Below are 24,840 nucleotides of genomic sequence, written 5' to 3'. Positions count from 1 at the left end.
CCATCAGATACTGTTCCCCCTGCGTCTCCGTAAATAATGACTTATCTATTAACAGAATTGTTTAGAGGGGCAAATATTTCTCATTAAAAAAACAAAAAAACATAATTCTTTTAAAAATAAAATGCGCTAATAATATTATAATACAGAGGAATAAACACAGGTAAGGACTTGTTGGTAAATTACTTTTGTCCTATGTTTTAGAGGGGGAACCGATTATTTCAGACGGCTGAAATATTTGGTTCCCCCCTGGTAACTTTTGCAAAAAAAGAACAAATGTCTCCAAATTCACTGGACTTGTTGTCCATGATGAGAGGAATGAACACAGTTAAGGAGTAGTTGGTAAATTACTTTTGTCCTGTGTTTTAGAGGGGGAACCGATTATTTCAGACGGCTGAAATATTTGGTTCCCCCCTGGTAACTTTTGCAAAAAAAGAACAAATGTCTCCAAATTCACCGGACTTGTTGTCCATGATGAGACCAGCCACTATGGCTGGTGGACAAAATTTTTAATTTCCACCCCTGCATGACATGCTTGTCCTGTTCAGCTTGTCTTCTTGTTTTGTTTCCCTCACGTGTGGACGGTTGTAATCCAGAAGTGTCTCCTGCTCTGTTGTAATGGTCATCGTGAGCTGGATGGATTCTCTTTCCTCAGCTGTCAGATGACACAGTGAGAACGTGGAGTTACTGCCAACACGGATGGTGCTACGTGATAACCTGACTTCACTCAATGAGCGGCTCCTCTGAGCTGCCAGCAGAGACCTTTGATTCACGTCTGCAGGAGAAGGAGCATCAAAACATTTGAATTTAAAGAGCACTTGTGTTCTCTTTTTGTAAATTCCAAGGTGCTTTAATTAAACTTCAGGGACTTCTTTTTAAGAAATTTGTCTCCTGGGTTTCTGACCAATCTATGAGGCCTGCAGAGTCAAAAGTTCAAACTCAGAAACCCTTAAATAGTTTTGTATGTTTGAATGCAAATAATTTGTACATCGGTTAGAATTAACAAGCTCACAGTTTGACAGAAGAGGAACATCTAACACAGTTTGCATGAAAAATATAAACATCTTGATATGCTTTTGGTCTTCGTTGATCCTGTGGCTGTTCCTAATCCTGTGTGTTGTATTAAACAACACAAAGTTTCAATATTTTCTTTGTTTCAGGGTTAGACGCCCCGCTCCTGCCCCTGAAACAGTCAGACATGTGTCTGGTTTGTATTGCATTTGCTTCATGGGTGCTGAAAACTACAAACCCACAAGTTGGAGACGCCTGGAAGGCTGGTATGTATGATAAACAGATTTTTTTTGCAAAAAAAACTGCAAATGTGGCTGTTTAAAGACCGCAATTACAAAGCAACTCTTTTGTTTTAACCTATGCAATACTTAACCTTAGATTTGACAATTAAACTCCGAAACAAGAACGAAAAACAGAATTTTGTTTAAAGATCAGGAACCAAATACACCATCTGAGACTCAAAAAAGAAGGAAAATCTGTTTCAGAAAAGCCCAACTTTAAATGGAACAGATAAAATGTACAGTTCTGATATTATATAAATGGTTTTAAGGCTTCTTTTGTTTGTCCTTATTTCCTCACAGTTCTGCTGGCGAATGTAAGCGCCCTGTCAGCCATCCGGTACCTGCGAAAGTACGTCAAAGTGGAGTCGGCATCCAGCGAGAGGAAATCGCATCAAAAGGCCCTGACAGATTCTTGATTTTTCTGCCTCGAAATGTCATGATTGATTCTTTTTTTCTATGAGCCACTGTGAACCTCTACAAGACTCCAGTCCTTAGGAGAAACCTCTACTTTATTTGTTGTGACATGTTTGCACTATAATTACTTTTCTTAAGTTTCATTGATCTCTCTGTGGGAAACATGTTTTCAGAACCAAATCATTTAGGTTCTCGCTAAATTTTTGGGTGACTTTATGTCTGCTTAACATCTGAAAGCATTCATGTAAAGTATTGAACGACCAAAAGCAGGCTTTGTAAATAAGGCTCAGTATGTTCAGAAGGGATGCAAGAGGCAGGCTGACTCTGTATAGATAATAGATGAATGTGTGATAAAATAGATTAACTTGAGACACTTTAGGAACTCATGATGGTGCCTTGGTTCCTCTTTTCATTTCATTACTTTTACGCAGCATATGCTTTTATTCTGAAGCTTGTAAAATATTCTCCCAACCAATTTGTTACAATAAACATGGAAAGTAACAACTTTCCCAAAACAAAAAGATAATTTATTTTGAAAACAGCTTTCTGTGCCAGTGTCAGCTACAAGATAAATGATGTGAAGGGCATTTCTTTCCTTGATAAAATGTTTTTAAAGCTTTCACAGTATTGTTTTGTGCTGTAGGTCGCTTTGAACTGTTGGTTTATTTTGATTTAGATACAGTAAAATGTATATTAGTGTTTCTGTTTCTTATTCAAAGACGCTTCATTGAACATTTCTAACCACTAGAGGGCGACACAAGGTCAGAAGAACCTGACCTGAAGTGTCAAGCAGTTCAACAGATTTAAAGTATTTTTTCTCTGAAAAATGTTCATAAAAATTTAAAACTACAAATTAAATAATTCACTAAAATAGTAAGTCATACTACTGTGCTAGCATAAGTGTTCTAAGAATGTTTCAAAATAAGTTTTTTTCCTCCACAAGGTGGCAAACTTGAGTAAAAAAACAAAGTATTAGGTCCCCAATGGGTAAGTTGAACTGAATTTCACATATTTATGCAAAGTAAATATCACTTAAAGTGGTCAAACTGTGCACATATTTACATCTAACACAGAAATTAATTTGCATATTTAAAAATGAAAGTGTGTTGTCAACAGTAATAGCTCCCAAAATATTTTATTTGGATGGTTAATCAGGTTATTATCAGAGCAGATCAGACATCAAAGTGATGAAAAGCAATTCCTATTAATTTTCTGCTTCGATGATTATTAATGGCTTTAAAATGTCATGTGAATAATTTCATGTGAAGTCGTGGATCAGAAATACTTTTGTGACATTATTATACATCAGCTAGCTAGAACTAAATAATGTTGTTTTAGGTACCCAAACTCCCTGTTTAGTACAAACTAGTTATTAATAAAGCTTACCAAGTTAAAATTCTTTTTCTAACTTTTTTTTTTCCTGCTTACCTTTACTTATTACATCCTTAAACATAAGTCCAGTCAGGTCTGACTTGGTCAACCTCTGGTTTAAATATAGCAGATTATGACAAATGACTGAGCTCATCTTCAGCCTGGTCAAACGTTTTGACCCAACATTTGATCAAACCAACCCGACCTTTGACCCAACAGCTTCAACTCAGCAGCCGAGTTATCAAAACAACCCAGCAGTTTTTGGTGTGTGATAAATCTTCAATCGCTTGATTTCGTTCTTTTTTTTCATCGCTTCCATTTTTTCTTTTGATGTTTTTCTTAAAAGGCCATATTGAGGAAGAACAAACATAAACGTGTCAGTAAATTTATAGTTTTATTTTCAAATATTAATAAAAACACATCAAACAAAAATACAAATAAAAAACCCCACGCAGGCATCCGTACGGTACAGTGGTAGTTTCAATATTAGCACTTTTACAAAAAATAACAAATCAGCTGAAGCAACGTCTGTTTGTTCTAACAGCATAGCACAATAAAAAATAATAAATGTACAACATTTACAAAAGTATACACATATTCTTATGTTAAAACAAGCTCTAATGGAATGTTTTGTAGCTTAATTTAGAAACAAAATGAAACATATATACAACAACAAAAACAAATTCATGAAAGTCCAAACTGACTGCATATTAAACCAGTGATAGTGCAGTTATGTAACACATGAAAATAAAAATTCAAGCCACGTGTGGTTTGCAGTACGCTCTCCTGCCTTCGCTCCTAAATGCTACATATTAAACAGACGTCTGAAGTGCGTCCGTCGCTGACTTCTCCTCGACCCAACATCTGACAAAGCAGTTCCTGCGGTTTGTTGCTTCACACGCTGGGAGCAACTCCGGCTGGGATTGTTGGCTTTTATTATCCCTCTGATAGTGATCTGTTGTTTGCACACGTCCAAACGAGCGCTGGCCTATTGTATTGTTTCATGACCATCTCGGCTGAGTTGCCACAGGACCAAGGCCTTGGGCCTCAAAGTCTAATCCTGTCCAGTGTGTCGAAATCCCAGGCACTGACTGAATCATTCCAGTCTCACTGTCGAACTCCCAAATGTTGTCATAATCCACTTCCTGATCATCTGGATCTGTGGGCTCCAGGTACGAATGTCGACCTGCAGAAGCGAGCAAAGATTCGAAGGCTTTTAGTTTCAGGCTGTGAAACTTAAACCTCGCCCCGATTCTGTAAACTTGGACAAAGTCCCAGAGCTGCTGTCCCGAACTATAATCTTACTGTAAAACCTGTAGTGTAACATACCGCTGCAGCAACATTTTCATTCTTTCTTTACAACAGGTTCTCTTTCTAACAGTGTGGGAAATAATCAGACAAACTAAACCACATAGTAACAAGTTTAAGACTTTCGTTGCATTAAATTCCTGCTAGTGTTTTCAGTTGTGCGCTGTCAGTCGCAATGGACAAGTATATCCTGTCTGACCTGTATTTTTTGTACTGTAATTTACTCCCTCTTGGCTTTAGGAGCTGCACTAAGCTCCATTTCAACAACACTTTTGCACACTTTATAAAGCTTGACTTCTGTAACCTTTTTAACGTCTGTCTACCTGCTGACAGAACCAAAAGCTCAAGCAATCAAAGAGCATTCAGCGTTAAATTTACTGTTTACTGGAGTGCGGGCAAAGCTCTCTGTCTTATAGGTCGTATTCAAGAAGGCTGACTTTCACAACTCATGTGTGTCAGGAAATATGATGCAGTGGTTTAATGGTGTCAGAAAAAGTACCCATTAGTTTATCAGTGCTATATTTTATATCAAATATACTGTTTGTTATATGGGCCAGAGGCAGACAATCATTTATTAAACACACGTGAACTCATTTGCTTGAAAGAATCTAGTTTATATTTGTGTGTAGTCAGTTCTTACCAGGTGAGTAATCATAAGGCATTTGTGCGGTGTTCCTCACAGAGCTCAGCTGGAGAGGTATCTGTCAGCAGATGTGAAAACAGAGAAAGTCACTTCCTGTGTTGGACTACAACAAACATTCTCCTCTTCCCTAAAGTAGGTGTTTCATCTGTGGCATCTGTTTAAATACCTCCTTCAGAGTAAGTATATAAACTTACTCTACCACCACAAAGTGCACCAGCACTTCCCTTTGTACTGCGGCATTCCAGAAACTGGAGCGCCCTGGGAGATGTGCGCGTCTCTGTGCTTCTCACCTGCTCTCGAACTTGGCCGGGCGTGGGCAGCAGCTTCAGCCTCGACACGGCCTCCGCTCTCTGCTCTGCTTGGCTCTGAGGAGGTTCCAAGTCGGGACCCAAAGCGTGTCCCTGGGAGCTGGTCAGGACCAGGCTTCTCCGACAGCGTCTGCCCATTGGAGGGGTTTGTAGTTTGAAGGAAGAGGGGAGGAGCTGGAGGTCCTGATGATGGTGCTGGCTCTGGATTGGTTCATGGCGGAGGTGGAGGTCCTGATGATAGTGTTGGCTCTGGATTGGTTCGTGGCGGAGCTGGAGATCCTGATGGTGGTGTCGGTGCTGGATTAGTTCGTCCCAGTTCTGCTGCGAAAGAACATAACAGATCATGTCAAAACATAACAGCTAAGCGCAGGTAAAACAGGAGTTCAAATGACTAAGTCTGTTTTTTTATGCAAAATGTTAAAAATGGCCATGAACAAATATTAGTTTTTATGCACTTAAAGTTGTTTTGAGGGTTTACCACTATGAATGAGCTGCTGACACGTTTAAGTTCAGTATATGAAACCTTCACTTGATGTAACTTAACTCCCAATAGTCAGAAAGGCTGTTATTGGGACAGCGCATAAACCAAAACAAATTTCCCAGATAAAGTATATTGTCTTGCGTGTTCTACACAATATCATATTTGTAACTTTTGTAAAGGGTTTAAATATCCTTAAATAACCCAATCCTGCCATGAACAGTGTATGTGTGTGTGTGTGCTCTGTTTGATATCAGACAGGCTGCGAGGATGTAAGCTGAAACATTGGATCTGGTATCACTGACCCACTTACCACTGGCCTGGCCTCCGCCAGGGAGTAGATTTCTGGGCTGCAGGGCTCGTCGTACAGAGGCGACAGGGGTTGCCTTAGGGCACACATGTCTGAGTGACGCTGCGGCGCGTTCAGAGGGAAGTTCAGGGATTTCTGTGGTGTGCTCCAGCTGTTAGACTGATCAAAAAGGGATCAAATGGTATTAGTGAGGAAAATAAAAATATATCACTAGACTTTTCCTTTTTCTTTCTGTCTTTAGATAGAAACAGATACATACAACAATAATGTGATTCATACTTAGCATTGGGGTTGACAATTAGAGTCTAAGCTGAGTTTTTAGGCTACCACTGACTATTATCTGGAGCAGCAGAGCAGCAGAAATACCCTCTTAGCATAGCAGCTCTGTCAGACTGTGGTTCTTTGTTTATGAATCCTAACAGACACATAATTCTATGCTCCATTAAGTAGATTGATCTTTCAACTTGAGTTTGCATAAATGCCATCTTTCTTAATCTGTAAACATCATAAAGAAGACGAGCTTTCTCAGCCTGCTGTTCAGTGGTTCTATTTCAGTCACCGTGCACATGGCATGTAAAGTCTCACAGGGGCTATTTGGTTATCAAGTTAGATGCCAGACTGAATTACCTTGATGAGTGGGTTTTTCTGCTGTGGATTGGCACGATGCAGGGCCGAGTAGGGTGTGCTGTAGATCTGAGAGCTCTCCGCAGGCTGGACGTAGGAGTTGTGCTGAGCTGAGGCGTAGCGCAGCAACACGGGTCTTAAGTCGCACTCCGGCCTGGTGTAGGATGACACGCTGTTGGTTCTGCTGCCCAGCTGAGCTGTCTCAATCGAGGACGGACGACTGGAATTGTACTGTAAGGACCGCAATCACATCCAGGAGAAAAAGTCAGCTAAGACGCCGTGCTTTTACAATTTTAATTACTTTAAACACTGAGGTTTAGCAAAGCAAATGATATAAACTGAACTGTTCATCCCTGTTCATCCCTAAAGTTACTTCCTATACCTCCCATATTCTGTTTTTAGTAAACAAAGTCATTTGAGAGTGGGAAAAAAAAGGTCTTCATCCAATTAATTGGGAGAGTGGTGGTTAAGGTCAGGAGTTTACCAGCAACATTTCTTCTGGGCACTCTGCCCTCTTTTTAAGCTAATTGGGTGGGCAGGCAGCCGACACAGCTCCTCTGCTGGGGGAGTTCAGGAAAAAGTTCAGATAATGCAAAGTTCTTCACTGCTTCTTAAGATATCAGAAGTTCACACACAAAATGTTGTTTTTGCTAAATAGGAATTTAGAGGTTGCTCGTTATGCCGCACCAAATTTGTCGTAATTTTGTTTTGTCTTATTTGTTCACCACCAGAGCACATGTGACGGGAGTACTTTGTTCTTTAGACCTTGCTTAATAATTAACTTTGTAAAAGAAAGGTGTTGCTTGTTTCCATTAAAACCGTCCCCATGTAGAAGACAGAAGATATTTACTTCTCACGTTCATTTTTTGTGGAAGTATTGTCGTGTCTGTGTGTTTTATCAAGTTTTATTGAGGAAAAAAATGCAGCTGACTTACACAGAGAGGTTCGGCGTAGCCTGGAGACAACGGATTTTCTTCCCGAATGGGTAACTGGAGGTTTTGGGACCCAGGTTCACCTGGCGACTGGCTGTATTTAAGAGACTCCACTCGTCCATGACTGTTTCCACTCCACCCATCAAACTTCTCTGGTGCCTGGCGATCAAATGACACAATTTAATATTCTATTTTGAAATTAAAAAACGCCACAAAATGTGGGCAAAACTTTAAACTATTGTGTCTGTTTTGTGTTTTAATTAAATGTTTAGTCAATGAGGGTAGATTAATGCTGATAAGGCTTTCATATTACCAAAATAACAAAAACAAAGTCATCCGACTGCTTTATCATTTTCCCCCATATCTTATTTACTCCACCTGCCAGGGGGAATCTGATAAAATATTTTGAAGGCAGCCAGCTGAGACCACTGCTCTCACTGATGTGGGTCAGAAAATTGTTTCATTACTGTTTTTGTATGAATGGCAACAAACCTCAAGGCTAAATAGCACATTTACTTCTACATGACACAGCTGGCGTACAGAAGTAAAACTAATCTACAACCTATGTCTCCTTCCTGCTTCAACATTTGAAATTACCACCGAGGAAAAAGTAAATGTTGAACTTGATCCATTGACATGTGAGCCAGCAAAGGAGGTAGTCACAGAGCTGAGTTGATGAGTATGTGTGACATGCTAAGTTGCTTGAGCAGCGTTCCTTTTACCTAACAGCACAGTTCACACCACCAGCTTCTCAATGAAAGGACCAAGTTTTTCTAAATTGCTGATAAAAGTTATGTTATTGTTACAATAAAATGCATAAATGAAGTAGGAGAATGGTTGTTTGAGGTGGCCACAGGTTCGGTCTGGTTCAGGTAAATGGTGCCCGTGCCCACTCAAGACTTCCTCTTGGCTCCGCCTCTGCCTCCAGCAGATTAACAAGTGATAGCTCGCTCATTAGGTGTAGATCGGAAACGAAAAGCAAGTGGTCCTCACCTCTGTGTTTGTCGGGGTGTAGATGATGTCATACACGGGGGGCGGGGGGCTGACAACGGGCACATCAGCAGCTTTGAAATGCTGGATCCAATTACAGAACTCGGGCCTATCCTGACAGGACACCACGATGGGGTTGATCATTTTGCCTGGGAAGAGAGGAAAGGGGGAACAAAGCCTGTCATTTGGTCTGCTTGCTGGCTGGAATGTGCTATAGTAAGATTGTTATTCACCAGAGGATAAAGTCCCCCCATTCATGGAGGGGTTACACTCTGTGACGCCAGCAGAGTCAAGGAGAAGGTCACTTAGCATAAAGCCCACATGGGAATGTGCATTTATTATCATGCCGTTCTCAAAAATGTGCCGCTGATTCACTGTACTTACCTTCAATCATAAAGGTGTTGGGTTTGACGTCTTGACAGGGAGTGGTCACTGTAATCATGTTGAGTGGAAGTTTGCCCTGTAATCAGAATGGCTCTTTTAATACAACTCCCTTATGAAACACACACTGTGCAGTGGAAGCACACATTTGAAAATGAACAGGAAAATAAAGTCCAGCGGTACCTTATAAAAGAGCCCGTCGGACTCCTCTGATAGGATGATCAGGGTCGATGGATACATCACCAGCAATCTGTCGCTCTGTTGCTGTGGAAATAAAATCATAGCCTTATAAAATGTGTGCAGTTACCATGCTTTTTGTTTAGACATTATAGCATTTTGTTATTTTTATGCAGCAGAAAGTTTTTGTTAATGAGTCTGCTGTCTGCTTTTAAAAGATTGTTATCCGTTTTCTAAGCTCCGAGGCTGTTTTAATGTTACAAAAAAAAAAAAAACAACGAAAAGAAAAAGAAAAAACAGGCACCAAAGTACATCTGAAGGAATAAAGCAAACCCTGATAACTGGAAAGATAAGATCATGAGACAAGGCACAAAGGCAACCATGAGACCCTGAACAGATGTGAATAAAACACACAAGCCTTATCTTTTAATACCGTGTTGAGAGGCACGCTTTAAACCACAGTGAGAGTTTAGGATGAACCAGTTCGTGGGAGATTTAAAGGTGCGGCGAATCGAGAGTTTATGTTTTCTCGCTCTCATAGGGTGTGTCCGAACAGACAGCTGACATTCCAGCTGCGAGGTGAGTCGAGTCGCTGTGTGAGCCGAGCGAATGCTTCTCACACACCCAGGGCTCTAAATCACGTCAATACAGCTGCCGCTGCTTTCCAGAGAGCATTAACAGACATCCGTGCAAAGACATGCCACGACTACTGTTTTGATTACCTTCTACACAAAGCTCTTTTGGCAATATGTATTGAACTTTTATTGGATTTTGTGCGATGGAGTCAAATATTTTCGTTAGCTGGTTGTGTATCTTTAACTCTGTGATGCAATGTGACAGGAAAACATAGGTTGTATAGATAAACAGCCGGAAGCCAATCATCAAAACAGACTCCACCCTTTTCACTCCTTGCATTGTGTCGAGGTAATATGCCTGTTGCACAATTCGAAAACTGTGTGAGTCACCTGGATTTAGCACTGATATCATCCTGCTTTTATTCATCAGGTGAAAAATTCCCACAGCTTTAAAAAAAACACGTTTGCACCATGAGTTACAGTCTGCCGTGCTGAACATTTCCATGAATAAGAAAGTGACTGGTGTCAGTGATTTAATTTCTGAGAAGCAGCTGTGAAGTCGTACCGGGCAGGGCAGGTGCTGCAGAAGGACTTTGCTGACGTAGGTGATGGGGCCCAAACTGTCCCGCTGAGAGCCCTCCCACTCATAGATTGGCTCTCTGCTGATGGAGTTTCTCAGGTCATCTCCTCCTTCCACAGTCTTGTCCTGGTTGGGCTACAGAAAGCACACGTTGGACGAAAGTCAGATACCGAAACAAATTTAAGCAGAAATTAAGCGCTGAGAAGATTTAAACACATGATTTGTCTCCTCTCCCCGGAATGCTCTGCATGTTTTTTCATGTTTTTAACTAAAGGCTGGTTCAGCTCAGTTGTTTTCTTCTCTTGTGACACAGCCAGGTTTGTGTGTTTCATCAGCTAACTTCACCACCTGTTAATGTAGAATAAGCTTTTTAATGATGCGCAGATCTGAGGGGTTGGGGCAGGGATCTTTAATGACTCACTGTATTAACACAGTCACACATCCTGTTTCATCAGGATCAGATGGAAATTAGGCCAATATGTCCCGTGGATTAAACCTCCCCAGGCGTTTGGGTCAAATGGACCCAGTAACAAAGGCTTCAGGTGGGTTAAAAGTCAAATATGAATTATAATTTGGAATTTAATTTGCAAGCACAAGCTTTAACAAATATGTAGCAAGGAAGTTATATAAATAATTACATTATTTCCACAAACACTTTTGCTTCTTGGACATGTCAAAACGTTCCAAATCAAAAAGTGCTGTTTCACTTACTCTCACTCTGGTGTAGTTTTCCGGTGCGATAGCTGTGCCTCCGTTCGCCTCGATGTGCTCCTTGAGCAGACTGAACCACATATCCATTTCTTCTTGGTTGGAGCAGTAGACGATGATGGAGTTAAGGCTGACACCTGCAGGGTTCAAAGGTCACAAGGACAAAAGGAGAAAGTGTCAGCCGGGTTTCTCTTTTTTTTTTTAACCTTCTTATGTCATGTTAGCAGAAGATGAACGGAGTTCACTCTGTCTCTGTGTTTGTTTACAGCATGTTATGCAGTTAGAGCAGTAAATATTAACACATGTTCGGGGACAGTAAACCAGATTTAAGAGCTTCTGCGTAAAAGCCCCCCCCCCATGACCTGCGGCGCTTGGCATTTAAAGAGTGGAGCTAACTCTCCCTTCCACAGACTGCTCAGCCAGCGGGAATGAACAGGATCGAGATGATCAGAGCTGCAATCTCCCTGTATCTATCAGTCCCACACATACCAAAGATAACCAGCATGGAGACTATTTCTCTCCAGCTCATGGCTTTGTACTCTAACAGCCTGGAACCAAACTCTCAATGCTGACTTCTCCTGTTTCAAACCTAATTAGGGACTTTGACCATAACTGTTCCTATAAAAACTTAAATTCTCAGTTCCAGTAAGCCAGCCAGCGTGAAAACTCGTTTAAACTTTCAGTTTGTTTACAGAAGCCATGAGGCTATTGTTAAAAGTAATTATTAGCTAACTTTCACAGCCACGTTACTCCAAGCTGTGCGGGAGCTTCCGGGAATTCTTGAAACATCCTCTCTGAGTTGGATTTGCTTCGTCACTATCCAGCTCACCAGCACTCGTCTCACAGAGGAAATCTCTTCCACAACATATCTTCCCCTTGACTCAGAACTTTGTCCCACTTCCTCTGCACATTTCTGTCAGTGATGCCTCCCAAAAGGCAAATAAGGTTTCACACGCGAAATCCGATCGGATACTAAACACTAACGAGGTCGGCAGAGCCAATTTCATGATAAAGAAACTACAAATAGTGTCAATATTTTGACAGCGGACATTTTAGAGACAGTATAAACACAGAAACCTTTCGCTGGAATGAGTGGGATTAACTTTCATTCACTTGTTTTTCTTACTTAATCATTTTGTATTGATTCAAGATATTGTCCACAAAGAAAAAGGGAAGAAAATCAGATAAGTTGTCCATTTGGATCTTAAAGGCTAATCGGACATTTCGAGCAGACATTAACCTGAGCGGTTATTGGAATGCGTCATAGATTATATGCTGTGACAGGACTAAGAGCGATGGCCGGGTTTTTCTGTGTGACAGCTGGGCTGACCCAAATGCACCTGTTGTCTAACAAGCAAAGCTTTTAAAAGCTAGTTTACCCCCCCCCCCTCCCTAAAAGGGGTAAAGGGGGCCCGCTTTAGTTAGTCTTGGATTTGACGGGAGGTGAAGAGGTGAAGAGGGTCGCAGCGCCATTGAATCACTGAAACGGGATAAGACAGAAAGTGCTGAAGCCTGAAAATAGTGTGAGCTTTCTTGCTAGGTGGCTTTTAAGCAAGAAGAATTTTGATTTTGATTCAAAACAAACGAGGGACACACATAGCAGACCACCAGCAGAGGTGAAAAAATAGAGCAATGAAATTAATATGAGTGAGAAAAACACAGAAGCTCAAGTTAATCCACATTTAGGATATTTAAACTAGACCCTGATTTAAAAGTTCTATATTTTTATTGTGATTGATTGATTAACTATGCCCTGCAGTGCTAATAAAACATAACTGATGATTATAAAATACCAGTGTTCAATGCCAAACACCCACTCAGATTCTTCTTTAGTGAAGATAAATGTACCATTTATTTGGAAGGCATATTCCTGAGGCTGGCTGTGGTTACAGTTCTGCTGCAGGTTGCAGATGGTGAGTTCTTTCAAAGGAAGCGTCCCCTGCACACAAAACAACAAAAAGTATGTTAACATTTTCTCTTTACTTAACTCAGAACATCTTTTGCAACTGTCCCCTCATTAGAAAGACTGTTCCACTCCAGATTTGTAATTAAAAATAAAAACATCCCCATTACATTGAGGTCAGACTTATGAAACGATGATGTATTCCCGTCTGTCTTTCCTTTGAGGACATGTGCGATCTGACTAATACCCCATACAGGTGCTTAGCTGTCTCTTTTCAACATAAAGTTGAGTTTCCATGAACACTAAATCGATGATTAACGATTCCTTAAAACTTTATGAGACAGGTGGCGAAACTTAATCATACTCTCTGTTTACCAACAAAGCGCTGGTAGGCAGCAGGCAAGTCAAAAGTTAAGATTACATCATACAAAACCTAGGCATTTTTTGAAAAAGTCTTGAGATAGAGAAGGAGGAAACACTAACCTGGTATGTTAGTCCAGTTGTGTTGTTTGAAACAAAATGAAGGTGTGTTTCGAAGAGATCCAGGAAGCATTCATGAATATCCTGCAGAGAAATTATAAGAACTTAAAGTAGGTTGATGTAGTTTGCCTGCTTACATATTGTAGGCATGTTTTACTGTCCTTTCAGATCTGTTTGTTCCCACATCCAGATAATAATCAGAATAGGTCATTACGAAAACCCCTGACAGGAAATTAAATTTGTTCATTTAGTTTATATTTTAGTGTCTTGTTCATGTTCATCCGGTGATTCAAAGAAACGTCCCTTTTTTGTGGTTTCTATTTGTGAAATACATTGTGTTCTTTTTGCCACCGTGACGTTGTTTCATCAATCTTTTCTCGCTGCTTTCTGACAGAGTTGTTGTGTCACAGCTCTGAAGAACGGCAGGTCCCACCGCAAGGAACCATGGCCTCTATCAGCCCGTGGGATCAGAGCAACTCTCTCTACCCCGAGGTTCTCTGCTGGGGAGGTTTCACAACTGCAGCAGGAGGAAGCATGTCCAAACACAGGCTGCAGAACTCTTAGTGGGAAAACTGCTCGGATTATTCACTATGTCAAAACCAAAGCATGTTTTCAAAAGCTGCACAACAACATCCTGTTACTTTTCACCTTTATTTAGATTTGAATCGCTCAGGGTTTGCGTGGACGACCGGCATGATGTGTCACGCTAAGCTCAGTCGTTGTTTGAACCCACAGTGAAACCACCCTAAAGCTTCTTGTTTGTTTTCTTTCTTTTTAACGCCTGTTTTCCTGACATTTCATCATGCAGTTGTATTCAGGTCGGTGTTGTTCTACTCACCGGGCACTGGGGGAAGCGGAAGCAAACTTTGGAGCTGTGAATCATCCGTCCAAAATTCTTCACGTTAATACTGCTTTTTTTCCAGCCACTGGCCGGGTCGTAGTGGAACGGAGGATCCCATTTTATGTTCTCTATGGTCCGTAGGTCTTTGGGGGACATTTCCTGCAACCGGCCACAGTGTTAGTGAAACATATGAACAATAAAATGTCTCAGAGTTCAAAGAGGAGTTAGGATCACTTTGAGTGATTGATTGTCTTGTTCTAGGAGATCAAGAAGTTACCTTGAAGGGGGTGACTGTGCTCAGGATATTTATGATGCTGTTGGACTTCTCCTGTCCCTCTTGGGGATTCTTCCTGCGAAACAGTCGACTGCTGCTCAGGAAAAAATTTAAAATTAACATATTACTACTCTCTCCTTCAATGTCTATCCCATGTTTACAGATAGTTAACTTCACCACAGAAGTTTAAACTTCTAATTTCCTGCTCTCTTCTGATAGAGAACAGATATGTAAATGAATTGTTTCCCATCAAGTGAAAGACTCCTAATGACATTTTGTCTCTTGTCCTCCAAATCAATCAAAGTCCCTTCCTTTGTCGTCTTCACTCTGTCAGTGACAGACATGGATTAGGGAACAATCAGGTCTTGTGCCTCTGATAGTGAGGATATGCATAGGAAAATCAGCATTCAATGTGTCTCTTTGTTTTGCATCTGCCTCATCTGTTAGCATTACTGTCACGTTTTTATGAGGAAGCACCCTCGCTTCGAAGATAAGCCGAGGGGCGCTGCTTTTACAATCACAGCCTGTAATTTATCAGCTTATCTGCGCACATGTGTACCAGCGTCCTCAACGTGCAATAACACAGGCTTTTGTTTGTGTGGTGGGAGTCAAGGTCTGTCTATTCAGAGAGTCCGCGTCCAGCAGTAATCATTCACGGGTGTCAAGCCAATGATACTGTTGCCTTTAAATCCACCTATTTTTAAACGCATTTGTACACAAAGAAAAGTATGAAAACCACATAGTGTCATGCAATCTGCAGTTGCATGGGGACAGAGGAATGTGTTGAAGATAATAGGTAGGTAGTCGGTTTGCACACCCAACATTCTTCAGGCCAAAGCTGTGGCATTCAGCATCCCTCATTCCTATTCTCTTTGGGGAATACCTGAGCCTCACCTGATTCGGTGACACAAAGACTAAGAAGGCCACAGGAAACAGGAAGACCGAATGCTCTGGTTGAGCTGAAACTTGGGAGCTCAAGTTTGAATCAATAAGTTGTTGGTTTGTTTTAACTCAGTGCTTCTTAAAACTTTCCCTGTCTCTGTTTAAATTTCAAAACTGAAAGCGACGTTAAATGTGTGTGGGGAAAAAACCCCAAATCGTTCTACAGTACAGGACAGGTGCTTCACGGGGCTAATCAGAATCAGATGTGATGGTCCAGCAGGGTTGTAACATGCCCAGACGTATAATCCTGGAGGCTTAAATGAAATCATACAGACAACAAAAATCTGCTTATGTTTATTCAGTAATTTCCTGTTTTTAAGTTTTAAAACCTTCAGGTCTAATCTCGGATTACTGCGGAAAAACAAATTTTATCATTCAGTTATAGATCTCATTTATATTTGTAATAATGAGTGAGGTCAAATCTTGACTTTTTGTAAGAAAACCAGGATTAATGACAGCTGAAGGAGATGTAAAGAGGAGAGAAGTGGTAACAGGATCACTGACGGCTGCCCAGACAGGCACCGGGTCATGGACGACTCAGGGGCTATCCAGTATTACCATATGATCCTGAATCAAGCCTGACAAACTTTGCAACCCTCAGCTCAAATCCTGAGAAATACCAAGAATTCCTTCCATCTGAAATACAGAGTCTAAAATAACAAAGTGCAGTCAAGGACGTGCCATGTGCCCAGAGTACACACTGACACAAGTCTAAACACTTGAATTAGATGAGTTCTTACCTGTTTCTGCGAATGAAACTCTTGGACAATCTGAAGTTGTGCTGGGGGACACATGACATGCTGCTCCCCATGTTGCTCCGGTCTGCGGGGGCCTGTTTGAGCTGTAGGCGAACTGTACTCCGTCTGTGATGGATGAGTGCAATCCAAGAGAGCCGTGTGCTCCCTGCAGAAGTCAGACTTGTACTGAGTGGGAACTGGGCAGGGTGAGTGGTGTTAAAAAAAAAAAAAAAAAAGTCAGACTGTGAGAGTTTGTCTGCGTAAGAGGGGTGGAGTTTGGGGCTGTGTCACAGGCTGTCTGTGTGGTGAATAAGCAATGGGATTCACATTCACTGTGAGCTGCTTCTGTCTGCTAAATCAACCCACACAACAAAGGGCAAGGGGGCTCGGGGAGAAGTGTGCCATTTCACACCTTTCAGGAGCCAAATGGAGCTCAATCGCTGAAATAAGTGGTTCACTGGATGGTGTGTGTCAATCACTAGGAGGACAGGGGACTTACCACTGGCATGCCCTGACAAAAACACAACCACACTTGGGTATTCTATTTATTACTGGCATTCATCACATGAGAGTCATTTTGAAACTTTGTATCTGGGGGAGTTTACATTACATCAAGCTTCCCTATTGTTTCACTTTTACCAAGTTATAGAGATTTAATTAAAGTGGGCGTGTAAATATAGACCCTGTGATATTTAATCTGAGGAAGTATCTGATTTCAAACTGTTCAAGAGATTGTAAACAGGAGATTTATTTATTTTTTGTTTGTCACTGATAGAAAGAGTTTGAACAGGACTCATATAATGTCAAAGGTGAAGATTTTCAAAAAGCTGCCTAGTTTGCACGCAGGGAGTTTGTGTCTGAACAAAATATCCACAACCAAAAGTTTTATATTCCAGCTGCACTGTAAGCAGAATACTAATAATATAAGAATTTCAAAATCAGATTTTTTTTTTAATGCTCTAATGGTTTTCTTGAGTTATGTTTTACAGCAGACTGAGTCCTGACTAATTCAGTATTACTGCATGTGATGCGCTTTGTCTTAGTCTTTTCACTTCCTGTTTACTATCCTAATAATAGATTTATTAGTAAGTTTAAGTAACGACTTACACAAGATAATATGTAATTTTCCCAGAGTCGATCACCTTAAAAGGAAAGTGTCATTTCAGTCAATACAAACCGTCACCATCTGGTTTTGCTCTTTAATGAGGTCATTGTCTTGTGGTGAGCTGCTATCGTCTTGTTGTAGCATGAAATGTATGCCGCGGTTTGTCAGTTAAATCTAACCTGTTCGACCAGTTGTTCGCTGAAATTGATACACCTGAGGCACCAACAGTCACCAGCTTGTTATCTTTTCACATCCAGACAATATTCTTTGAAACATTATCAAGAAGTTAATAAGTGAGTAAGACTAAATATTTTCCCTTATTTTCACAGCTGCTTTAAGTAACAACTGCATGCATTTAATCTATCCTATCTGGTTATAGAATAACTTAGGGAGGAAAACTTTGATGCCAAAGGAAGGGTTTTTTTTAAACCAAAACGAACTTTTCCCCTTCATCAAACCCCAAAAAGACCATAATAACATTTTATTATCTTGTCAAGTTGTCTATCTAATGCGACAAAACACAGATTAGCCTGAAATAATAAAATCTACATTGCTATAAAACACACAGAGACCATAAAAATCGGACACAAAAAGGAAGAACTTAAAATAGACAACAGGAAAGTAAACCTAAAAAAAACAGGAAGTATTACTCCCAGGTTTATGAATTCTGTTGAATTTATATCACATTTCCAAAGCAAAACAACAACAAGTATGAGCTTATATCTTTACTGTATTGTATAGAAATTAGTTTTAGGTATTTTAGGAATTATTTGTAAAGTGAAACCGTGATTTACATTACAACATAGAACCAGTTTTGTAGTTAAACATAAAAATATCTTCTTGAAAACATCAACATTTTTAGCTAATAGGCCTCCTGACAGATGTTCAAGGCCTTGGGATTTCAGCTGAAAAGTATTCTGATTATTTGATGAAGTAAAAAGGAAGACTGCCTACATCCTTTCCAGCTGTGCAGACTGGAGGAACTATCTGTAGCATGCTGTGAAAAACGTGAGTCACCAGTGTGTCAGCCCTGCATGAAAAGAAACCTCCTCCAAAAAGAATGATGATGATGATGTCAAACCAGTTTCAGTTGACTGTTTCCAGTCTTTGGTAACTTTATTTTCCCCAAAGTGTGACACTGTCTGCCGCACGTGGGTATGCTTCGAAGGAAAACGTGTAGGCAGGCACAAGTATGTCAAAACTACACCGTGGGTCAGCCGTAACGTTAATGACAGATCGTTCCCGCTTCTACATTTCACCTACATGAGCTGCCATGAATTTTCTTATAAATCAGATGCTTTTGTCAAGAAATCTTTCCAGAAATTGTGTCTGAAATGTAGTCATTCTATCCAGTTAAAATTTAAAACCCATCTAAAATACTGTAACAATTGAATTTAAGAAGTACATTGTTATTAACATAAACAACCTAATGGTAGCTTTTTAAAGCATATTGTTAGCATACTAATGTTTAGCTTGTTTATGTGTACAATATGGCACATTTTAAATGTGTGTTTTAATATCATAACCACTTACAAAGGCACATTTTAATATAGCTGATGGTAAATTTACATATTTATTATAGAAACCTGATAACTGTTTGGTTGTTAATTACTATACAGTCCAAGTTTGTGATACCTGGATGGATGCTATTAATTAGCATGCTAAATACACAGGCTAACAGTACACTGAAGACAAATACTATTTGTAAGTAAAAAGCATCTTTAAGATAAGTTAAGTGTTTATGTTGATTCTAAATCACTATTATACATGTCTGAATTATAATATTTCTTTCTCTTTATATATATCTATATTCACAATTTAAACAAGACAAACTCATTTATGTCAATATTTAGTTTATTTGTATTTTTATAGATTTTACATTTACTGTTTGTGTCACATTATTGTAGGAAGAGGGAAATGTTCTACACTTTTTTTGGTAATCATCTCCAAATGAGTGTTTTGTTTTTAAATAGTTTGTATTGGTAGCCATAGTTACAACCATTTCCTTATATGGTATGCTTTAGCTTTTTGAACTAACCTTTTATATTAATTAGTTGAATTTTAAAATGTGACAAATTCACTTAAAGCTTTTAACTTGAAACCTATTCTTTTCTTATTCACTTTAATTGTAAGTTTCCTTCTTGTGTGGTGGGTTGACTGTTGGCTCTCCCTAAAAGAAAAGAAAAAAAAACAAACAAACCTCTCAGTTGTGTTTATCCAGACTCAGCAGGCGACTGCAGCGGTGTTAAAGTAACACCTCAGGCCACTAAAACAGAGTCTGGTTATGAGGCTCCAAACATCAGGTGTCCAACTGAGCCGCCGAAGTGCAACTTTTCTCACGCAGATCAACCATAAAGTCACCTTAATTGGACCCTGGTCCTCGTTTGAAAGCGAGATCAGTCAAGGTAGATCCAGTTTAGAATCAGTAAACCACTTTTTGTTCCGCACTGCAATGGCAAATGATCAAAGCAAACAAAAGAAAGGACAAAAACATCATGTTGTTTTACTCTGTGGTAATAACTGTCCATACATCAAAATCTTCACTGATCTTTTACCCAGAACGTTGTAAAAAATAATTACTTCTGTAGAGATTAGTATGCCAAGTCCTATGAACAGAAAAACAACCAAAACGGCCTAAACAAAAACATAAATAATAAAAGAAATACAAGTGCAACAAAAACTAACCTCGTCAGAGAAATCCTTCCCATCATTATCAGCCCTTTTAATTTAAAATGTAAGACATACAACAATGCATCTCCTCTATCGTCACCAGTAAGACCCACAGAGATAGATTTAACAGAGGATAAAGAATGAATTTAAAAAATATAACAATAACACAAATATAGACAATAAATAAAACACACGGACTAGACAAAAAGGCTTTTTGTGTTTTTGCCATATAAGCTCCAGTTCCACTCTCATTCTGACAGTTGATGCAAAGATGCTGTCAGGCCAACAAGAAATAGGCTAAATGCTATTCTATTATTTGCAATAAATTTTAAGGAAAATACATTATTCGGTAATAGAAAACTTGGAATGATTCTTTCAATAATAATGCACACATTTTCCAGAAAATACTGCAAACCATAAAAAGTGCTGGTGGTATTTTCAGGACACAGGTCCCAGAATAGATTTGGTCTCAGTTTAATTTGAAATAAATTTTACTTGGTATAAAATAAGATCTGTGACTAAATTTATGAAGTTCCATTGGGTGATTTAAGCTCCTGGATCAGAGGAAAATATTTGTCTGTTATTATCCAATAAATTAGCAGCATTTCTCATACAGAATGTATTGAAAAGCAAAAGTTTGTTTATTTATTAATGAATTCATGTTTTGCTCTGTGGGACACCTTGTAGCACACTTATTTTATTAAAGGTAATTTGGTGCTTCTGGGGGTAATGATGGTAAATGTAAAAACAATGTTTATTTAAGATTTGATGCAATAAAAATGTTTTTAATTCGATCTTTGAGATATTTGTGGGGCTGCTAAAATTAACGTTAACTCATTTTAATGTCAAGCAAATATAAAGTTTATTTCATCAAAAAACTAGTGTTAAATGACTAACAAGCAGCCCTGGATGAGATTAATGCACAAAACAGCTTTTAAATCATCAATAATGTCAGCACAGAGCTACGAAAAATGCCAGAAGTAGTTTTAGAAATGAAAATGTGATCAATCCCTGAGAAAGTCTCACACCAAGCAGAGAAAAAGAGGAAAGTCCTTTGGGAAGACCTTCATCCCACAGATATCAATAAGTTATGATTTCTGCCGGGCCCTGGATGCAGATCTTTGATCTCTGCTCTCGTTGTCGCTGTTCGATCGATGACAGCAGGAAAATCTCTCCCATTAATGTGATAGATTACAGACATAAGAACATTAGGTGCTAATTGTTAGCGTAAGAATGTGGAGCATATGAGCAGATATCAAAGTAATGTTTGCATAATAATTATAAAAGAGCAAGTCATCTATAACTTTCTTATTTTTTACCTTTTAATTCTACACTTAAAAAAGCTGAAATCTACGTAGAAAGCTTAATTTTATCACAGTGTTTGTGAAGTTTTTATACAACTGGAATTTTTTTTAAAACATTGAACCCCATAGAAGTTCTGCAAAATCAATGTTCAGCCTCTGTGTTTTGGGGGATCAGGAGGATCTTGTGTGTGTGTGTGTGTGTGTGTGTGTGTGTGTGTGTGTGTGTGTGTGTGTAGGGCCGACCACAGGTGTGAATGCCATGTGACTGAGGTCAAGAAGGGTAAAGTGAGAGTGTTCAGCTGTCAGCTTAAATCACTGTGAAACAGGAGAACACTGGAGAGGTACGAAAGAAATCTGTACAGTGAGCCTAGCAACAACCTCAGTTTGCAACACAACTTTTAATGTGTGTGTGTGTGTGTGTGTGTGTGTTCAGGGGAACTGCATACACAGCATGCTGTAGGTTTTACAGATGCAGGGATGAAATGTGGGGCTTTCCGTTTGTGTCTTCAAACCTGGAAGTTTATTCAAGCACACAAAGACGACGTTGTCACATCTGAAAACGTCTTTATTTCTTGTTTTAAGAGTATGATATTGCTCCATTTCGCAATAGTGCAAAATTTAACATTTTAAAGGCTGTCATAAATAACAAACATAAATAAACAAGTATCACAACATCAACCACAAACTAAAGGAGCTACAGTCACATCAAAATTGCACAAATAAAATGAGGATAAACCGAGCATTCTATGTACACTTCGATCTAAGGAACGGAGGTCAAAATCTTCAGTGAATTTGTGCATCTTTGCCTCAAAATCTATCCCTGACTCACTTCTTCTTCTTCTTCACAGAATATTAGCATTTCTTTAAGGCCATCAGAGCTCCAATTGTGCCACATTCCTCCTTCACATAAATGTAACATAAAGAAGTTTCTTAAAAATAAAAATAGACCATCAAGTAAATCCTTCAAATAAAGGAAAAAAGAGACAACTTCTTAGAAGTTCGGAATGGTATCACTGCACTACACATGAACTGAACTCAACCACAGCACTGGCTTTAACTGGGTCAAATAATCCAAAGTGACTCATTCATCTTAGATCAACCAGGTGATATTCCCACATCAACCAGCCGACTATGATGCTTTTATGATGGCTGTTAAACCACGTCAATTTTACGGGAGTTGTTTGATCAGTTTTTCCAGTGTGATGAAAAACCTGGGAAATATGGCAGCACCCAGGATCAATTATATGACTCATTAATTAATTTGGTTTTACGTAACATCAAGCCATCATGTCAGAGATTTACATGCGCGTTTTGACAATAATTTAAAAGTAAGACAGAGGGAGGTCGTCATCAAATGGTCAGCAGTTTTACCAGTGACTAGTTGGTTGTTGTTTTTTTTTTTAAACTGTTGGTACAGTGTCATGTGATCATGCCTGTGGCAGTGAAGAAACATCTAGAAACGAAAATGAAACACTGCATAATGTAACACAACAAGCAGTCCTCCTAAACTCCAAATGCACACAAACACCCCTCGAGCTGAGACATTCTTTTAGTCATTTCCACTGACGATATGCACACCACACTTCTAAATAAATATATTAAAAACACTCTTAAATAGGCATTACTGGGATCTGTTTCTTTCTCTAAGAATCTTTAAAACAGAATATATTAGATTTTATAAATACAGATGGTTCATCATAATTTATTTCATATAAAAAAAGGACCTAAACTTATTTACAGTTTTTGAGGGTCTAGCTTGTTTTTGTTGTTGGTGTCCATGCTTTGTGCACAACATTGCTCGCTACTGCCACCTAGTGTGGCATAGCAGAACTACAACACTTATATTTTTTGAGAGTCAGTGCCAATACGTGAACATGCATGGTACGACCACTAAAAAGCTACATTCTAAAAATAAAACCATTCAGTGTTTTATACATTATTGCAAAAAAAAAAACTGCTGACGTTAAATTAAAGCCTTGCAGAATACGACAACACCTAACCAAAAACATTTACAACACCTTTACAGAGTTAGATGCCTGCCACGCTTTACGGTACGTGTGTCAAACACTTATCGTGGTGGGCAAAAAAGAAAAAAGAGAAATGTTCGAGGGACTATTCTCAGAAATATGATTTGAAGAAAGTGGGAGTTAGTAGCTGCATGGTGGAGGTATATGGTGGAGCGGCGGGCATCCAGACCAGGAACAGTGCAGGTCAGACAGAAATAAATAAATCCTAGCAGAATTACTAATGTTTAGCTTTTATTGAGGAGAGGGAGAAATTTAGTTTAAAACCTTTTTTTTAAGTTTATCTGTGGAGCAGATCCTACATTTTGTGGGTTTTTTAGATTCATTTTGCCTGCTGTTGTTTAAATGAGTAAAAGAGGGGTTTTAAACTATGTCTATGGCTAATATTCGCCACAAATATCACTAATTCTGAAGTGTACTGTAACCAGCCTGTGAGCCTCCCTCACATTCACGCTGTTCGTCTTCCCGCTTCCCTCTCCTCCTCGTATTTACCTGCCCACTCGGCAACACGTTCCTCCCACCTCCACATCTCAAACTGAGCAGTTGCGCCTCTTCCCAGAGCCAGTCTGGGCCGTAGCAGCAGAGGCTGAAGTCAGCCAAACGGTGACCCCGTGTCAAAGACTAGTGGAAGACACTGAGAGGGTGGGCGAAGACGGGGGCGGGAAGTTCAGGAGCTCCAGCACCGCCACGCCGACGCTGCTGCGCCTCGTAAACATGCAGGAGGCGGCCACCCATTTGTTGCTGCGTGGGTTGTACTTTTCAATCGAGTTAAGACTGGAGCTGCCATCGTTCCCTCCCACAGCATACAACCAGCCGTCCATAGCCACCAGGTCATGGGTGCTCCTACAAGGAGGAGAGGAAAAATAAATACAGTATTTAAATTCTGCATTAACTCTTTGAATAGATATTTTTAACCACACTTTATTAGGGATCATTGTTAGTAACCCTTGTCTGGAACAAAATATACATATCTGCTATGAACTCTGTGTGAGGCAGCAAATTAATATTTAAATGTCATAAGATTTATATTAGACAACTTAATCCCCAAAATTAACAAACATAAATATGAAATAGAGACAGATGGGGAAAGAACAAAACAAAACCTCAGCAATCTGCATCATTCTCCTAATTTTGTCAAAAGGTATTTTAACACTTATTGAAAAGCTCCACTAGTAATCAGAATGAAGCAACAGCCATCCTGTAATATATTTTTGGCACGTGTGTAAAGGGTCTCAAAAGCAGTGACAAATCGATGATCAATATACAGGTGCTGGTCATAAAATTAGAATATCATGAAAAAGTAGATTGATTTCAGTAATTCCATTTAAAAAGTGAAACTTGTATATTATATTCATACATTACATACAAACTCATATTTCAAATGTTTATTTTGTTTAATTTTGATGATTACAAATGACAACAAATGAAAATCTCAAATTCATCATATCAGAAAATTAGAATATTACTGAAGA

The 24,840-nt window shown here is 39.4% G+C and overlaps 3 protein-coding genes across 6 annotated transcripts in view; 1 reads left to right on the top strand and 2 right to left on the bottom strand.

The window, feature by feature from the left end:
• perm1 (PPARGC1 and ESRR induced regulator, muscle 1) overlaps window positions 1–2,402 on the top strand; it is an 8,169-nt gene extending 5,767 nt beyond the window's left edge. Inside the window, exons 3-4 of the mRNA XM_017417908.3 lie at window positions 1,158–1,274; window positions 1,590–2,402. Of these exons, the coding sequence (XP_017273397.1) occupies window positions 1,158–1,274; window positions 1,590–1,705 (233 nt within the window). The 3' untranslated portion in view covers window positions 1,706–2,402. The remainder of the gene's footprint in view (window positions 1–1,157; window positions 1,275–1,589) is intronic.
• Window positions 2,403–3,449: 1,047 nt separating this feature from the next.
• On the bottom strand, window positions 3,450–16,459 carry plekhn1 (pleckstrin homology domain containing, family N member 1). Of its 2 annotated transcripts, none has more exons than XM_017417887.3 (16): window positions 16,269–16,459; window positions 14,590–14,680; window positions 14,310–14,471; window positions 13,475–13,555; window positions 12,937–13,027; window positions 11,092–11,225; window positions 10,366–10,515; window positions 9,232–9,312; window positions 9,052–9,127; window positions 8,671–8,816; window positions 7,681–7,836; window positions 6,749–6,976; window positions 6,125–6,280; window positions 5,316–5,651; window positions 5,023–5,083; window positions 3,450–4,260 (listed from the first exon to the last, which is right to left on the bottom strand). In XM_017417887.3, exons 1-16 carry the CDS (start codon window positions 16,337–16,339, stop codon window positions 4,076–4,078), a joined length of 2,205 nt encoding a protein of 734 aa, XP_017273376.1. In that variant the 5' UTR covers window positions 16,340–16,459; the 3' UTR covers window positions 3,450–4,075. The 2 variants fall into 2 exon arrangements, with proteins under 2 accessions (XP_017273376.1, XP_017273375.1); XM_017417886.3 differs by having other exon boundaries at window positions 5,316–5,654; window positions 16,269–16,458.
• A 5,432-nt stretch (window positions 16,460–21,891) lies between these two features.
• klhl17 (kelch-like family member 17) overlaps window positions 21,892–24,840 on the bottom strand; it is a 14,196-nt gene continuing 11,247 nt past the window's right edge. For 2 of the 3 annotated variants that reach the window (XM_017417893.3, XM_037976814.1), the window contains exon 12: window positions 23,983–24,211. In XM_017417893.3, coding sequence (XP_017273382.1) covers window positions 23,983–24,211 — 229 coding nt within the window. Of the gene's footprint in view, window positions 24,212–24,840 lie in introns of all 3 variants that reach the window. The other variant, XM_037976815.1, reaches the window with a different exon arrangement.

The sequence above is a fragment of the Kryptolebias marmoratus genome, linkage group LG8 (assembly GCF_001649575.2).
Source record: "Kryptolebias marmoratus isolate JLee-2015 linkage group LG8, ASM164957v2, whole genome shotgun sequence".
NCBI classification, from domain to species: Eukaryota; Metazoa; Chordata; class Actinopteri; order Cyprinodontiformes; family Rivulidae; genus Kryptolebias; species Kryptolebias marmoratus.
The sequence above is the reverse complement of the archived record's forward strand: the minus strand, read 5'-3'. Positions and strand labels throughout refer to the sequence as shown.

What these genes read in the sequence shown, in the direction of transcription:
- plekhn1 (XM_017417886.3), bottom strand. Translation starts at nt 16,339, where the DNA reads ATGGGGAGCAGCATGTCATGTGTCCCCCAGCACAACTTCAGATTGTCC. An exon ending in AGAAAAACCCACTCATCAAG is followed by an intron (nt 6,281 to 6,748) that starts GTAATTCAGTCT and finishes CTTTTTGATCAG; the next exon opens with TCTAACAGCTGGAGCACACC. An exon ending in CCGGCCAAGTTCGAGAGCAG is followed by an intron (nt 5,084 to 5,315) that starts GTGAGAAGCACA and finishes ATCTGCTGACAG; the next exon opens with ATACCTCTCCAGCTGAGCTC.